Source organism: Nannobrachium achirus, assembly GCF_963921795.1.
Source record: "Nannobrachium achirus genome assembly, chromosome: 6".
Taxonomy (NCBI): domain Eukaryota; kingdom Metazoa; phylum Chordata; class Actinopteri; order Myctophiformes; family Myctophidae; genus Nannobrachium; species Nannobrachium achirus.
Window position 1 is genome coordinate 31,359,535 of NC_137815.1, and position 17,807 is coordinate 31,377,341.

The window sequence follows — 17,807 nt, forward strand, 5'->3', positions numbered from 1 at the left end:
ATGCACAATATCAGCCTGACTCAGTTTGACCAGAATGGAACAGAGCCCAGTGTCACTGGTAACACCTGTGAAGGAAGTAAGGAAGGGGCCCGATTTCTTTCCAATATGGCTGCTGTTTATAGAGCCTATTGTTGTTGTTTGATAAAGAGACGGTCAACTTCAAACTCGTGGCTATCACCGCAATTGTTTATAATGCAATTTAATTCAAATGTTGTATTGTGCTGTATGTTTAAATTTGGGTTGGACTAAACTATTCTTATGATATAATGTACAATTCCATATGACTGTGTGCAAAACGCTCTTTGTAGACATAGTAAAAAATACCAACAACTCTTTCCTACCAAACCACAATGGCAGAATTAGGTGCGTGCAAAATGAGGTATGAATATTGTCCGATACCTTGGAGGAGCCATTAAGCATTCTTCATTCTAACAACTGCTCTAAGGCCAAATAATGAGGAAAAGGTTACGATTTAGCCTCTTAGAATGATCAAAAATAAACTGGAGTGTAATAATTAAGAGGAAACTTCATGGATGTACTATATCGTGTAACCAACTGAAGAGTGAAAATAAATAGCTGGAACCAACATACAGTACCTATGAATGAAAATGGGTTGAATAATTTAAAATTCGCTAACAAAGCATGGAAATAACTGCCTCCACAGAAAACAATGCTGCTTGCTCTAAGTTTACAGCTCAGCTTGAAGGTCAAATTTCAACTAATGCAACGGTCTATATATAGGGGTTTAATCTGAAATCCAGCAAACAGTAGTTGCAGTTACCACTGCAGGTCACTCAAAAGAGCGTCACACACCACATCCAATAAATAACACGTAAAATGGCAATTTCTCCTAGCTCTTAACTCCCTCTAGAGAGCCTCCGTGATATATGCACAGATCCCTTTCAGTAGTACATTTCTAATTAGGTACCTGTACCGTTATTCAGCGCGACAGTCGAATGAGTGGATGACAGTGAAGGGGTCCAAGTGTGCTAAGATGAGGATAAAAGCCTGTCCCAATCAAGCTCTACATCCTCACCTCTATTTTTACCTCTTTATTTGCTGTCTTCATCTTTCCTCTCTTCATCTTTAACACCCTTTTTTTTTACAGAGGCAGGTCTGTGCTGTTGTGGCGAGTCTTTCTGGAAGTCCCATCGTCCCTGGGAAGAGCTTTCTGCAGGTTGGACATGGCCGCGGTCTTCTTCAGGTCGATGACGGCGTAGAACTCGCTGCGCCGGGGAGGCGCCTGCTGCTGCTGCTGCTGCTGGCCACACTTCTGGAGCGGGAGGCGCTGGTGCTGTGGCTGTTGGGACGGCTGGGCACCCCCGCCGCCGAGGGACGGGCACGGCGGCTCCCCCTCTATGTCCACTTGGATGTAGTTCAGCTGCCGCGACGACGGAGGCATGTGGCCGTGCTCGCAGCCTCCGACCCCGGCCCCCGATCGCCGGCGGAAATCAAAGTTAAATATTCGCCCTCCTCCTCCTCCTCCTCCTCCTCCTCCTCCTCCTCTGTCCGACTGACACGACTGAGGGTGCGGCGGGGGGCAGGCGTGCCGGAGCCGGGGGGGCTGCAGCACCTGCTCCGTGTTGACGTAGTCCTGCAGCGCGTCTCGGTGGACGCCCCGGCTGTCCTGGTGGTAACCGTTGGGCGTGCCCGGACCTTCCGAGAACTCGTACTCGTCGAAGTCTTCCTCCTTGATTGATTGATTGATTGAATACTGTATTAGGAGTTTGCAAAGGAATGGTACAGGACAGTACAGTTCAGATTACAAGGTCTACTAAAAGGATTACAGACCACAAGAAAGCGCAATGACTTGTTTGCATTGGGGTCCTTTTGTACTCAATTCATGAAACATTAAATGACAGACAAATAAAGACATAAACACATATAATCACAGTGGTCTTCTTTGATAAAATTACGCGACACCCCCAGTGGAACCCTGGGTGGGGGGCGCGTGGTGATTTTCCGATGGCCTTAAAGTCCGAGAGACTTACTGAGGATGCTGGCGCGCGCACGCACGCACGCACGCACAACGCACACACACACACACACACACACACACACACACACACACACACACACACACACACACACACACACACACACACACACACACACACACACACACACACACACACACACACACACACACACACACACACACACACACACACACACACACACACACACTCGCTCTCTCTCAAAGAGCAAAAAGAGAGAGGGAGAGAACGCACGTCAGAGAGGTTGCATCTGTCCAAAAGCAAAAAGGTCTCATCTCACAGTGCACTGTCTCTACCTTCTTCGTTAAGATGTTGTGATGGATAAAGACCTGGATGTTACCTCTTACTTGTGTGATCCAGGTTGGATCCAGTCAATTTGAAGAAATCGGCTTGGCTCTGTTCAGACCAGCGAGCTTAATTGAAATGACCTACATTTGCGCAATGAACTGGAATTATATAATTAATTAATTATTTGGCAGCAGGTGTGTAAAGATTCTAATCTATATCTCAAATGGCTTTTATACTCTTAATGTTTTTTTTTTTATGAGATTTGGCCTTATATATTGATATGTGCTCAGATTTGGCTATTTGCTGGCTTTTAGGCTAATTCATTAATTATTTTATTTTTAATCATGCCAACCTCTGTGCCAATCCAGGCCGTCGGGATATCGAGATTTAGCCCTGGCCGGCCACCGCAGTGGCTGTGAGATTAATTCTAAATGGCAATAGCCCATTTCCAACACAACAAGAAAATCACTTTCAAACAGGAATAAAACTATTTGTGACCGACACCGACCTGTATAGAGCACGTATGTTCATGTTGTCACACAAACAGCAGAGAGCAGCAATGCACCACAGAGTACTTTGTTTTGTCATGATTAAAGCCTGTTGTATTTGTACATCATTTTATCAGAGAAGACCACTGTAATGACATAAACAAATATGCTAGGATTTTTGGAACATCTAGTCAACCTTGTGAATGACGTGAATGGATAGCCAACAGCAGAAAAGCACGTATATATATTTAAATATACAATGCAATTACATTCATTCATATTTTATACATTACTGGACTGTTGTGGACGACGTAAAAAAATGGAACCAGGGCAATTCTTTTTGTTTGGACGCTGTCACCGTACGCAGCACACAGCAGCGCAACGTCGGCAGTGGAGAACCCTTCATTGATTAAAACGGGAGCGTTCCCAGCGTTGTCGTTGACGCGACACTCGGCGCGCCTGGTGGAGCCGTAGTAAGCAGTAGCCTAACCAGTTTGTTTTGGGCTGTTTGGAGCAGGGACATGCTGGGCCCCTGATTCAGCCCGGGAAAAAGAGTTGTAGAGGCCCTCATTGCGCGCTATAGAGAGAGAGATCTCTCTCTATAGCACTGCTGCTACTCAAAGATTTGCCATTTCAGATCATGACAAGTGACAAGCCAGTGGGCCAATTACATGAGTTACATTTCGTCATTGTCGGGTTAAAACCTTGTATGTCCAAAACCATTTTAAAAATGATTTAAACTAGTGAAAACAGCCGATCTACAAGCGTGTGCTTGTAGATCTGCTGTTTTCACTACTTTTGTGCGACAGCCTTGTATGATGAAGCAGGGCTTTTTTGAAACTTGGAGATACAAGGTTTCTGCCCGAACTGACCACCCAGCCCCCAAAATGGAACGAAGGCCGACATTTTATTTATTTATTTTCCTAATGGCCGGCCTTTTCCGGCCCGGAATGAACCAGCCGTTCAGGAGTTGTCCCGCTTTTCCCAATGGCCAGCACGTCCCTGGTTTGGAGCCTTGTTTTTAAGGCCTTTGAGGCGCTGCAATACCATACATGGATTCCATAGTCAAAGAAGGATTGAATGAGTGCTCTTGCTAGAGTCTTCAAAGTTTTCTTACTGACAAGTGGGGCGATCCTCTGTGAAAAAAACAAGTTCTTCTTTCGTCTTTTCTTGTGATAACATTGTCACCCACTTTGACTGTGAAGTTATCAACCTTGCTGAGGTTAAAATTGGACCCAAATAGGATGGATTCAGTTTTACCATGGAAGGCATGTGTCAGTGGAATGGGATTCTCTGAGGCCAGTTTGAAACTCGTAAATCAGTTTATTTGGGGGGGTCTTCAACGTGTTCAGGCCAAGGACTCCTTAGCTGAGAGGGAGATAAAGCAGGGACCCCCCACTACATATTGTATGAAATTGTGTCGCAGATTTTCATCAACTTGTTTGACAGCACTATCATCAGTATGTGTTGGATTCATGTTAATGTGTTTTTTTTTTCTGACATTTAACCACGTTGATAATTAACTGTACTTTTTTTAACCTCTACACCAAACCTATTTGCCAAAAAATAGCTGATCTAGAAGCTCTCTTGAGAGCTTGTAGATCTGCTATTTTTGGCCAAAGCTCTCCTCAGAATAGGGATGCAAGTTGAACCCTTCATTTAAAAGAATTATCCTATCACATAAAGATTTGGGGGCCCCCCTGTAGTAACTCTAAGGACCCCTAGGGGTCCCGGACCCCCTGTTGAAGACCCCTGGTTTATGTTCTTCAAGATACCTTACCTCCTCCTCGTAGTCTTCCTCGTCCTGCTCCTCGTCCTCGTCGTCCTGCTGGTCGTCTCGCTGCAGAGCGCTGTACTCCCACACGGGAGGCAGGGAGGGCAGGTTCTCGTAGTTGAGCAGAGTGGTCCGCCGGTGGCCTCCAACTCCTCCACCTCCACCTCCTCCTCCTCCGCCAAGGCCTCTGTCGCCGCAGGGGTAGCCCTGCGGCGGCAGCAGAGAGGAGGGGCCGTGGTGGGGGTGCGAGAGGGACAGCGAGTGGCTGTCCCCCGTGCTGCTGCTGCTACTGGAGCCCAGCGACTGGGACACGCTGCTGGGGCTCAGCCTCTGCTTGCGGCTGCTGGTGCCCCTCAGGCCGTTGATGTTCTCGTAGGTAAGCTGGCTGCCCCCCTGGCAGCCCCCCTCCGAGGGCAAGAGCTCGTGGCCCGGGTGCCGGTGCATGAGGTGGTGGAAGTGTTGATAGGAGTGAGAGTTGCACATGTGCAGCGGTGGCTTGCTGTTGTCTCCTTCGGTCTCTGAGCTTGTGGCGCCCTCTACGGGCTGAAGGCCATGCTGGGCACTGTGCACAGCGTGCCTCTCCCTCTCCCGCTCCATTAGGTGGCGCTGTGCCGGAGTGGGGCCCAGCATGAACTTGACCTCCTGGGAGGAGGGCTTCAGAAACACCTGAGGGTCTTTGCGCTCTTCCAGGGGGCAGCAGCGCATGTTGGCCTGGGCTCCTTGCCCCCCGACAGGCATGGCCCCCCTCGCCGCCTCTGGGAAGGAGATGGGATGCACCTCGGGCAGCGAGTGCACACAGTGACGCATAGAAAGATCCCCCTCCATGCTAACAGTATTCACGTACGTGTGGGTCTATTAGGAAAGAGAAACACATGGTACGTTAGCGCAGTGGTTTTTTCAAGGTCCATTATTTTATTCTGCATTTGAGCCACGGACCACCATTAGATTATTTTAAATATTTTGTTGTTTTTGTCCAAAATTCGATGGGGTATTGATGTGGTGCCATAGGGGACATAACAGGCAAACGTTGATCAAAATAACAATTATTCTACATTCTCTAATTGTGTAGACTTCTTGTAAATTAAGTAATGCAGATAACTCTTGAGAGTGTAAAATGAAACCAAATGGACCAATACGGGTCCACATGGTTGCAATTTACGCTCTCAAGATCTATGAGGGTCCATTTGGTTACCAACTCTCCATCATTTAGCTGGGGACCACCTGGAACCACCCCTCAAGGACCACTGTTTGAAAACCACTGCAGTTTACGTTCACAGTATAGTGATATAGTGGAGGACGAGTCCTTGACCATATTCAAACAGTGGCCATTTGGGACCTTGAGAGTGAGGTAACATAAAAATGGGTTAATGGTGGTCAACTGACCTCCCTTACCTGGTCTTCCATGCCCATGAGGCCATGGCCATGCTCGTCAGCAAGGGAGGGCTGGGAGTTGTTGATTGGATAACCAGGGTAGCCATTGGGAAAGCCCTGGACAGGGAACCCAGGAGCTGTAAACAGATTTATGTCATGATGACACAGAGACAACCCATTTAGGCCTCGAATTATTGAATGCTTTAACCAGTGAAAAATAGCAGATATACAAGCTCACAGCGCGGCACCGAGTGTCGCGCTGCGAGCTTGTAGATCTGCTATTTTTGGAAAAAGTTGTGAAAATGTGTGCAAATCTTTGAATATATGTATTTTCAAAGCGAACGTTTGTAACTCAAATGTTGCTTCTGGGGGTGGTCCCTGGAACGAAATATTTTGAGATGTGGGTCCGTGGCCAAATAAATATAATTTTGGGGGTCCTTCACATGAAAAGGTTTGAGAACCACTGACATAGTAGTCTCTCAAGAACAGACTAACTGAGCTCCATTTAAGTGAAAAGGACCTTTTCTTTGACGATGGCTGGCCAGATTGCTGACATAGAAACATGGGTTTTTCAAAAAATCTTAGAAGGATTCAAAAGAATCGGGTCAAAGTTCTAATTTTCATGATTTTTCAAAAATAGCAGATATACAAGCTATATACAAGCAACATTGCATTTATTTTGTTTTTTTATTTAAAGAGGAGGGGAGAGGAAAAGGAACTTTTGTGGATTTAGCTGATTTAACTTTAAAAAAATGTAATGTCTATGTCAACGGGGACTAAAGACCCATGAGGGAGGAAGGGTAGGTATGGGGATTGTTGAGTGTTGTTTTGTGTCAAGTCCTAAAAGTGTCAACTCAAAGCTAATTCTACCAGCCTTTAGACATTGCACGTGTGTGTGTTTGTGTGTGTGTGTGTGTGTGTGTGTGTGTGTGTGTGTGTGTGTGTGTGTGTGTGTGTGTGTGTGTGTGTGTGTGTGTGTCGTGTGCGTGCGTGCGTGCGTGCGTGCGTGCGTGTGTATGAGTGTGTGTGTAACGTGTGCCTGTTTTTCATGCAAGGCTTGTGCCACCCCCCCCGCGCGTCTCTCTCACGCCGTGCAAGAAAGAGGCGTCTCTCTCTATCTCTGGTACAGTCACAGAGCAGCTAAGCAGCACCGACAGAAGACCATCCCTACTCCGCTAACAGGAAACACAAAGTATTTGCACACACCACAAGTTGTCTAATTCTGTGGAAAGCAATTGCTCAGATCCCAAGTAATGTTGTGAAAATGGAGAGTCTGCATTGATTGCAAGTGATTAGAGGAGTGTAATTCTTCTGCCTTCTCCTTCATTTTCCCATCATTTGAAGATACGCGTGCACATTGTGACACATGCTGCAAAAAAGCTACCGGTATTGTATTGAAGCTCGCCGGGTAATGGGGGGTGCGTTCGGAAATGCGCACCGGGTGGGGCAGCGGTGAGCTTTTTTAGTCTGAACTCTGAAGGTAAACTTTCTGAAAAGCAGCAGCTGCTAACCTAATGTTGCTATTGATGTTTATAAACTAGGGTAAATTATAATAGAATTTTAGAATATTAATTCATGTTGATACTGAAGAAGGCATACTGTGATTGTTTGTCCTACTGTACATGTTTGTTGTTTCTAGCATTAACATTTGTGATACTGTGAAATTAAGACTATAACCATAATCTACCCTAGTTTATAAACATCAATAGCAACATTAGGTTAGCAACTGCTGCTTTTCAGAAAGTGCCTTCAGAGTTCAGACTGAAAAAGCGTAAACAGTAGTGTTGCAGTCGAGTCCACCTAAAGCGAGTCCAAGTCAAGACCAAGTCCGAGGGGGGGGGGGCAAGTCCGAGTCAAGAGCGAGTACGGGAGGGGTCAAGTCGAGTCGAGACCGAAACCAACGGGGGTCAAGGCAGAGACCAGATAAATAAGAAATACTAAATAAATAGAAAATCCTCATTTGATAGGTACTGAGGTGTGGCCAGTGGGTATTATCCCTTTTCATTGCATTTGTAAGTTAAATGTATTGCACTGGTGCACTTTGGGAGCAAAATGAAAAAGAAGATATAACGTCATGGGATCTCAGGACATAATGTAACATCTTGAAAAGCTTATAGTTACTGTTATTATTTGCACTTTTTGACACATTTTCCGGACTATGGGTTTTCTTACTACACCATTTACACACACATCATCTAGTAATTCATCAATGAAAAGCACCTGTCAGCTCTCTCATAATGTTAATATGAATGGGCTCCTCATAATATGGGTATAATACAATTATTTCATTGCATTGTCTTGACTCTTGACTCGAGTGGACTTGGTGGGGGAAGAGTCCCGAGTCCCTTAGTCAGAGACAGAGTCAAAACCGAGTAAAACCATAGGTGAGACCGAGACGAGACAGAGTCAATGAAATTTGTCCTCGAGACGAGTCATTGACTCGAGTACTACAACACTAAAAAACAGGCACGCGTCTGTAACTCACTGTTGGGGGTCTGCGGTGTGCGTGGCATGTCCATCTCTGGCGTGTGACCCCCACGGCTCATCATCATCGACTCTTCCACCACATTAATGCTATTGCACTGCATCAGCTCCTGGAGCAGGTTGAAGATCTCCTCTGCTCGAGAACACTTGAATGCAAAGATTCCTGGGTGGAAAAAAAGCAAAGCAACGATGTGGATTAAATTAGTGTTGGTCAACAACACCCATACAAACAGAAGCAAAACCCCTATATGGCTATATGATTGAAGCATTGACCAGGGATGTATTTAGAGCCGGGTTTCTCAAAGTGCTGTGATGCCAGTCCAGGGGTGCCTCAGAATACTTTGATGATGTTTCGACTTTGTAAAACCGACCGGAGTTGCACTGCACTTGTTGCGTTCTTTTTCAGTCACAGGGAGCTATATTGTCATCCATGCCTTCCTTACCCCTTATCCCTAAACGCCTTTTTTTTTTACTATTTTGAAAAACATTTTAAAATACTTCAAATACATCGAAACGTTGTGAGCTTGAAGATCAGCTATTTGAAATATTTAAAAATGTTTTTCAAAATAGTAAAAGAATTGCGAAAGAGTTTAGGGATGGACAGGGTAAGGCATGGACAGAAATAGGGCCCCAAATCTCAACGGCAAAAATAGCTGATCTACAAGCTCACAACACGTCAGGTTGTGAATGTTCCCCCCAGAATAGGGTAGTTAAGTGTCAAGTATGAAGTTATTTTCAATCTGTCATAATGGAAACGGACTATTCTCTCAAGTTTCCTCGTGACACATTGTATGTTAGTGGGGGATTTACATATTTATGTAGCATAATATGAGATAGATCGATGTAAGGTTCTATAAAGCAACTCAGGGGTGCTGTGGATGAAAATGTTATTTACAGGGGTGACCTGAGCCAAAGAAGTTTGAGAGAACCACTGATTTAGAGAAACGTATACAGATGACCCTACCCTGCCCAGTTTGACAGCGGCGACCGCTCTCAAAAGAGAAGAGGTTTGAGTCATAGCCGTAGCGTCGCAGGCAGAGATATGGCCACCGGATGGCGTCCCTCTTGCGCGTGTGCAGGATGAGCTCTGTCTGCGTGAGCTCCATGGTTCCAGAACCCAACTCGGTGCCCTCATCGTCCACATTAGTGACCTGGCAAGAGGTACAAATAAAAGTCATGTGTAATAATAATAACATAAGTCAACTTCCCACAAGAAGACAAGACTAAAGACAATTGTGAAACCAGAATAACATTTAATATCGCTGCAAACCCTGGGAAAATGTTTGTTTTAGCAGTTTGTTTTGAGTTTTGTCCCCTCAGCCAATGCGGAATCAAACAAACTGCCCCTGTTGTTAGGCTGGTTTTCTGTGTACAGTGGGGACCTCATGTATTGTCTTTGTGATTATGTTGTTTTGTGTTATATGGTTAGCTGTTCCCCTCCATCCCAATAAACATTATTATTATTAAGCTTAAGAACTGATATCATGACGATAGAACATTGTCCTGGCTCAGGGGTCGGCAACCCAAATTGTTGAAAGAGCAATATTGGACCAAAGAAACTAAAAACAAATCTGTCTGGAGCCGCACAAAATTATTAAAGCCTTTTATGTCCAAAACTTCGTTTTGTAATTATCATTTACAAAATGAACTAAACTAGTGAAAACAGCCGATCTACAAGCACACAACGCCTCGCGATAGATCTGCTGTTTTCACTACTTTTGTGCGTCAGTCTTGTATGATGAAGCAGGGCTTCACTTTGCGAGAAAAAAAAAACATACAAATTTGAAACTTGGAGATACAAGGTTTCTGCCCGACAGTGACAATATATTAAAAGTCTATATTAGCCTACTGTCAAAATGACTAAGTAGGCTACAAATACATAATGAGCATTACATTTAATATTTATTCTACACATTTTTACAGCATTGGAAAACGTTAAGAATGTTTGTGTCATGTTTGTCCTCCTACAGAAACCATATTAAAACTAAAAATATATATTTTTTTCCCCCTATCTTTTTCCCTTAATACATTTTTTGAAAAAGCTCCAGGGAGCCACTAGGGCGGCGCTAAAGAGCCGCATGTGGCTCTAGAGCCGCGGGTTGCTGACCCCCGTCCTGGCTGGAAGAGCTATTGACAAACAGAAAAATGTATGTAGATTGATAATCCACATCCTGGAATTTACCAGTAACACGAGATCACATCAAAAGAGAGCAAATAACATGAAACGCAACAGTTTGGGGTTTATAACCTTGAATTTGGTGAGATGGTTGTCTCGGATGGGGTCTCTGTATAGACAGCTCCAACAGCTCCCCATAGCTTCAGCAGACCAGCTGAAACCTGTTGTCGCAAAGAAGCAAAACGTGAAAGCAGGCATTATAGGGTTTCTTTAAGATGGTTGATTGTTTTTGATTGAATACTTTATTAGCAGGGGGGGGGGGGGTCATTTTGTGGCATAGCAGGAGGACGAATTAAACCCCTTGTTTGAGCCATGATTGACTTATACCAGGGGTCTTCAATGTTTTCAGGCCAAGGACCCCTTAGTTGAGAGAGATGAAGCAGGGACCCCCACAACCTGTTCATAGATTCCATATAGTTTCATTGTTTGACAGCACAATCATCAGTGTATTTTGGATTCATGTCAATTTGTGTTTTCAGATATTTAACCACTTGAACCGTCAATACTTAATAAACTTGACCTTTCACTCTGTACTTAGTCTGCTCTATTCCCCCTCTACACCAAAGCTTTGCCAAAAAAATAGCAGATCTACAAGCTCACAACGCCTCGCAGTTTTGGCTAAAGTGCTCAGTATATGGACGCTAGGGTTCAAGTGGTTAATATAAAAGAGGAGAAAAAAAGTTTCTATCACTCAAAGATTTGGGGGACCCCCTCTAGTGACTCTGAGGACCCCCTAGGGGTCCCGGACCCCCTGTTGAAGACCCCTGACTTATACTGTTTGAAACACATGCAACATTCAGGCATATACACTTTGGAGAACACATGCAATGTTCTTACTCAGTCCAGGCCATCAGTGGAGAGAGAGAGATTCAAGCCTCAATCCCAGGATCCTCTACTGGGCATCATTGTGAAACACAAGCCAGTTGTTGGGTGGATTGTCATCTTCAAGAGAAACGTAATCTTCTCCCTCCTGAAATGGATAAAGCTACTGTAAACAGTATAAATACAAATACACGGCACAAGTGCAAGAGCTTGTCAAGAGAAAACCCTAATATTTAGAATTTAGGAATGAAGTAAAGAAATGTGATCTCATTGATACAGATAAAAATGTGTTCCCTTTTTGGTTGCCTGCATGGCAGAATTCCATGTAAAAAAATACCCCTCCTTCTCCTCTATTATTTTACCCTATATAATGTTTAACTATAATACAAAATAATGACACAATGTTACACTAATACTGTAACCACACAGCCAGTTGTGAATAAATAAAGGCCTTTATTTGGACAGCATCTACAACTATATTACACTTCAAAATACAGTGACCATAGTGCAGTAAATATGATAATGTCAATGTTTTTTTATGCCATTATGTGTAAACTACTTGGACAAATGGACTCATCAACACATGAGACAAAGTCTATAAGATTCTGGACACATCTGTGATCTATCCGACATGCATGCATGCAGTGCTATACTGCATCACACAGGAAACACACAACAAATAATGATCAATTGGCTTCATGTGATTTCTGTTCAATTTGGTCTGTGTTGTTATCTGGAAATGCAGGCCACACACACACATGCGTATATTTTGGGAAACACAACACCGCATTGTGTGTTCTCTCTATAATCCAGGCCTATAGCCTCTCTATATCTGACTGACTTAAGATGCCAGGCTATAGAGTCAACCAGTGACTCTAGCCATGGTTTTGATTCAAGAAGAGGCGAGCAATCTTGAATCAGAACCAGCAGCAGCAGTGCTAAGAGCTAGGCTACATCATGACACAGTCATGCACTTGTCATATATCACAGGACAGTACAGGCACGTCTTTATTCATCTAGGCTTTTACAAAATAGACAGATGTTAGCCTTTTTTTTTTCTTCTTTTTTTTTTTCTTTGCTCAATTAGCCAAAGATGACGCAAAATCCAGAGACGGCGCTCAGATCAATCTGAAGTGCACAAAAATATGTCACAACAGCTATGCGATTATAAGCATCTATTATGCACACTAAACTAACTGCACACATCGACACAAATGTAGCCATTATGTTGTTGCCAATGGTTGGTGGACACAATAGCAGCGAACATTTAGCACAGTTAAAGGGAAACTGAGGAAAGGAAAGAGCGATCATTTTCTACTCACATGTTGGCACGGATTGTTATTAGCCCTATATGTAGCCTACCAAATAAGCACTGAGACGGCAAATTATTACCGGCGCTGGCTGCTGCAGGCAGCTGTTAATGGCATATGGCACTTGCACAGAAGAAACGAAAATAATTAATACAAATAAAAAAATCTAGTGACAGCATTGCAATAAAATCTCTCTCTCTCTCTCTCTCTCTCTCTCTCTCTCTCTCTCTCTCCTCACGCCCCCCTACTGCAGTACGGCGGGCCTCCCTGTGTGACATTTCCCAACCAACAGGGTGAGAGTTCACAGCCAGACAACGATTGTTATGGCAACTATTTACAATCATTTTTTATTGAGTAAATATTATTGGCTTGCAATTAAGTAGCCTAAATATAGATAATTTAATGTAATGCATTTAATATGAGTAATTTAAATAGGATATCATCAATAACAAGGCATTCAGATAGAAGAAAAAAAGGAAAATGAAATATGAAAAGAAAAATCACACCTAGTGTGATGTGAGCAGTGTTATGAGTTAATTCCATTAAAGGAATAGTTCACCTATCAATTAGTTTTTTCTATGGATTACTCGCCACATGAGTCTTGAGTTCATTATATCATTGAGTTACATATGGAGATCCCTGCTCTGAGTAGCTGACACCACTGTGATGTCACCTGTGATGTCACAGTGATGTGTCAGGGAACCACAGATACGGTCAAGCTGTGACCGTTCACATACTAAACTGCGACCTACGCTCACAATAAATGTAGCCCCATTGATGTCTCCATCCGGAATCAATGGGGCTCAAGTCTCCATGGGTGAGTAATCGATAGGATAAAATGTCATTTTGGGGTGGTTTTTCAGAGCGGTTTTAAATGAGAGTATGGATTTACACTCCTTTAAGGCCGTCGGTAGGGCATTCCACATTTTTGCAGAATAGCAGGAGAACTAATTCAACCCTTTGTTTGAGCCAAATCTGGTCTGGACGTGAATAGTGGAGCTGCCTCTGTTGTTGTGATTGTGGACCTTCTTTAGAAGTATTTTGACAGGTATAGGCTACATGGTAAATGCATTTATAGCACCTTTATGCATGGCGCTTTTCACCCATTAACACACACATTCATACACCAATGGCAGGGGTTCAGAGTCTTACTCAAGGACTTTTCGGCACTAGTCTCGCGAGGCCAGACTGTTGCCTCCGCGATTTGGGCAAATGCTCCCGGCATACTGTCTGGTGCATCGAAAGAAGAACGATGAGTACCGGTTAAAGCGGAAGAGAAGCCTCCTCGTCACTTCCGTTTCCGTCTCACATCGCACACATTTATCATATAAACGTGTTTAGCTTGCTGCTTAGCAGAAATTACATTTTAAAATATATTTTCTTGAACGGTAATGCCCGTTTCCATTACTCGCCGTTCGGGAGCTGCTGTTCCAGACTCTATATAGCATTCAGAGATTGTGGAATAGTTGTCTGGCTATGCGAGACTACTTCGGCACTAACTCTGGGGTAGCCCGGGCGGGATCGAACTGGGAACCCTTCGGGAATCCTCTGTGTTCTAAGACGGCAACTCTACCCCTGAGCCACTGCCGCTCAGGGTATCTAAGTGGTGTAGTGTATCTTATACACCAGGCCCATTGCAAGATGCTGTATCTGAATAAACATGTACATGTATGTGTTTCTGTGTTGAACTGGCTGTGGATTGTGTGGAAGCAAACCCCAATTTGTTTACACAAATCTAAATAACAAGTAGCCTAAGTAATAACATAAAATGACCTGAAGCGAGATAGTTCAGCATTTGCTGTAGGCTTCAGCATCATCTCATTTTGAATAGGAATGTCTGTTCTGTAGTTGAGACTTAACATATCCTAGCAGTTAAGCTAAAAATGCCTTATTGTGTGCCTGGATTTTCTGACTGCCAGATCTCAGGTTGTCAAGGTGAACAGACACACCTCAAACACCCTCACCTTCAATACCCCATGCAGTGTTGAGAGCCGAGCCCTGCATGTGCCGGACTCTTTATAAAGAAACAAATGTGACCAGATATCTTCAACACCATCATCATTAAGTTTGCAGGTGACACAGTTGTGGTGTGGTGGTAAGTAAGTAAGCCTATTGCCGAGACATGAGGCCCATAGGGCAGGAGCCTATCTCCTGTTTCGGTAGCGTGAGGCAGCTTGATGCACATACATGTACACCCCCTGGACATGACGTTAGTATGTCGCAGGGACTTACCCCCAATCCAACCCTTGATGCTGAGTGAAAAGCAGGGAGCAACCCTCTCAGAGCATGATGATGATGTGAGGAGGATGTTGAAACGGGTGGACACCGAAAGCAGCCAGAGTCAACCAGGACCTGAGCTGATCTCCTGGCTCCTGGCGGTGTTACCCACCATATATTCATGGATTTCTGTAGGGATTTATGTGTGATGGCAGAGAGGCCAATAATGACCAAACTGCCAGGTCAACTCTTTAACCTGTTAAATGGTAAATGGTGCATTTATATAGCGTCTTTATCCAAGGCACTTTACAATGACGTTGCTTTAAATTCTCCTTTTCACGCATACATACATATACATATACATATACATATACATATACATATTCAAAGTTCGCAAGGCACCAACCTGCTCATCGGGTTGGCAATTCTAACTATTGTGTTACAATGTAAGCAGATTTCTGTCTGGGATTACATACTTTCGTGTTAGTAAATTAACATAAAAGAAAGAAATATGAATAAAAAAATGCAATTATATCTAAAACATTACAATATTTAATGATATACAAAATATTACTTAGAGATCTGTTTTTTTATTGGAGATGTAGTGTGCTAATATGACTTATTTTTACATTGTTACAATTGTCCCCGTCACAGGGGTAATTGTAACACTCTGTCTCTGACTTATTGCATTAAAAGTAATATGTATTGTCCTTAGTGAAAGCTTATGAATGGCAGTATTAATTATGGCGCATATGCATGTTTCTTATAGGAAAAGATGACTAGAACATTTTAAGTAGTCTGTGAATTATAATGGGAAATGCAAAAAGTGTTACTTTTGTCCCAGTGGTCTCCCCCCTAATTATTTCTACACTTTATTATAGCCTATTATTCATTTACTATCAAAACCTGCACAAACTGTGAGTGAGTCAGTCTGTCTGTCACACCTCACACGTCACACTTTTTCCCTGCTTATATCTCCGCAACCGTTGCCCCGATCCATGCCAAATTTTGCACACACACTCCTTACCTGCCAAACTACAACCTCCAAGGACCCCCGGAGCTCCAGGGACCCCCAGGTCCCTGGGGGACCCCCAGATGTAAAAAATGACCAAATGCGCAAACATGACCAAATGACCACCCCAACGGGGCTGCTCACGGGGAATTCCCGGGGACCACCGACTCCTGGTGCTCCAGAACGGATGCAAAAGTGGTGGCGCCCCCAGTGGAGGACCCCCTACACTGCAGCTCACATAAAATGCCGTAACTCCGGCTAGGAGCGACCGGGACAGCCGGGGCCGGTACCTATTCGTCCGCCTTGCCGGCGCGGAGACCCCACCCCTCATTTCTCACATGGCCCTCTTCTAGCTCATGAGGCCGATTCTTGCAAAACACATTTTTGGACACTGCTCCTACAATTTTCGCCCTAAAATCACGCAAATCGGTACACAGTATGTCTACACTCATCCCATCAACATGAATCTGTCCCATATAGCGCCACCTCCAGGCCGATTTTTAAAAACACATTTTTGGACACTGCTCCTACAGATTTTGCCCTAAAATCACGAAAATCACTACACAGTATGTCTACACTCATGTCATCAACATGGATCAGGAAGATTTTGACAAAACACATTTTGCCCTATTTGTGGAGATAAGTGACCTACGGTCGCTTATCTCCCGATTAGGGAGCCTTACTGGTTATAAGCCTACTAGCTTATTATTATAGGCCTATCTTGTTTATTACCTCTTGAATCTTAATTATTCATTTATATTATGTATTCATTGGCAAATTGTTAAATGAAATGGCCTAAACTAGTTGCGACCATAGGTCGCATTTACTATCAAACCCTGCACAAAGTGTAAGTCAGTCAGTCAGTCAGTCTGTCTGTCACACCTCACACGTCACACTCTTGCCCTGCTCATATCTCCGCAACCGTTGCCCCGATCCATGCCAAATTTTGCACACACGTTCCTTGCCTGCCAAACTACAACCTCCAAGGACCCCCGGAGCTCCAGGGACCCCCAGGTCCCTGGGGGACCCCCAGATGTAAAAAATGACCAAATGTGCTAAACTGACCAAATGACCACCCCAACGGGGCTGCTCACGGGGAATTCCCGGGGACCACCGACTCCTGGTGCTCCAGAACGGATGCAAAAGTGGTGGCGCCCCCAGTGGAGGACCCCCTACACTGCAGCTCACATAAAATGCCATAACTCCGGCTAGGAGCGACCGGGACAGCCGGGGCCGGTACCTATTCGTCCGCCTTGCCGGCGCGGAGACCCCACCCCTCATTTCTCACATGGCCCTCTTCTAGCGCCACCATGAGGCCGATTCTTGCAAAACACATTTTTGGACACTGCTCCTACAATTTTTGCCCTAAAATCACGCAAATCGGTACACAGTATGTCTACACTCATCCCATCAACATGAATCTCTCCCATATAGCGCCACCTCCAGGCCGATTTTTAAAAACACATTTTTGGACACTGCTCCTACAGATTTTGCCCTAAAATCACGAAAATCACTACACAGTATGTCTACACTCATGTCATCAACATGGATCAGGAAGATTTTGGCAAAACACATTTTTGCCCTATTTGTGGAGATAAGTGACCTACGGTCGCTTATCTCCCGATTAGGGAGTCTTACTGGTACTAGGGCAAAAATGGGTTTTTCCAAAATCTTCCTGATCCATGTTGATGACATGAGTGTAGACGTGGGTGGGTGACGTGACGTAACGTTTTTGCTGTCCTCGGTGTCAAACATGTATAAATAAAAAATATATTTGTCAAAAACCTTCTGAATATTGTGCAGGACCTTAAGCTTTATGTGAACTTACTCAAGATTAAAACATTTCATTCCCCATTTCTTCAGAATCT

At 44.2% G+C, this 17,807-nt stretch overlaps 1 protein-coding gene across 1 annotated transcript; it reads right to left on the reverse strand.

The window, feature by feature from the left end:
* Nucleotides 1-987: 987 nt before the first annotated feature.
* On the reverse strand, nucleotides 988-11,551 carry frs3 (fibroblast growth factor receptor substrate 3). The gene is made up of 7 exons (XM_080728663.1): nucleotides 11,416-11,551; nucleotides 10,651-10,739; nucleotides 9,367-9,553; nucleotides 8,404-8,565; nucleotides 5,940-6,055; nucleotides 4,554-5,399; nucleotides 988-1,690 (listed from the first exon to the last, which is right to left on the reverse strand). The coding sequence occupies exons 2-7, from the start codon at nucleotides 10,714-10,716 to the stop codon at nucleotides 1,103-1,105; spliced, it is 1,965 nt and encodes a 654-aa protein (XP_080584789.1). The 5' UTR covers nucleotides 10,717-10,739; nucleotides 11,416-11,551; the 3' UTR covers nucleotides 988-1,102.
* Nucleotides 11,552-17,807: the final 6,256 nt, after the last annotated feature.

Bases quoted from the DNA above. Each gene is read 5' to 3' on its own strand.
- frs3 (XM_080728663.1), bottom strand. From the start codon at position 10,716: ATGGGGAGCTGTTGGAGCTGTCTATACAGAGACCCCATCCGAGACAAC. The intron at 8,566-9,366 runs GTAGGGTCATCT...TTTTCCACCCAG, and splicing joins CCGCTGTCAAACTGGGCAGG to GAATCTTTGCATTCAAGTGT. The intron at 5,400-5,939 runs GTAAGGGAGGTC...CTTTCCTAATAG, and splicing joins TCATGGGCATGGAAGACCAG to ACCCACACGTACGTGAATAC.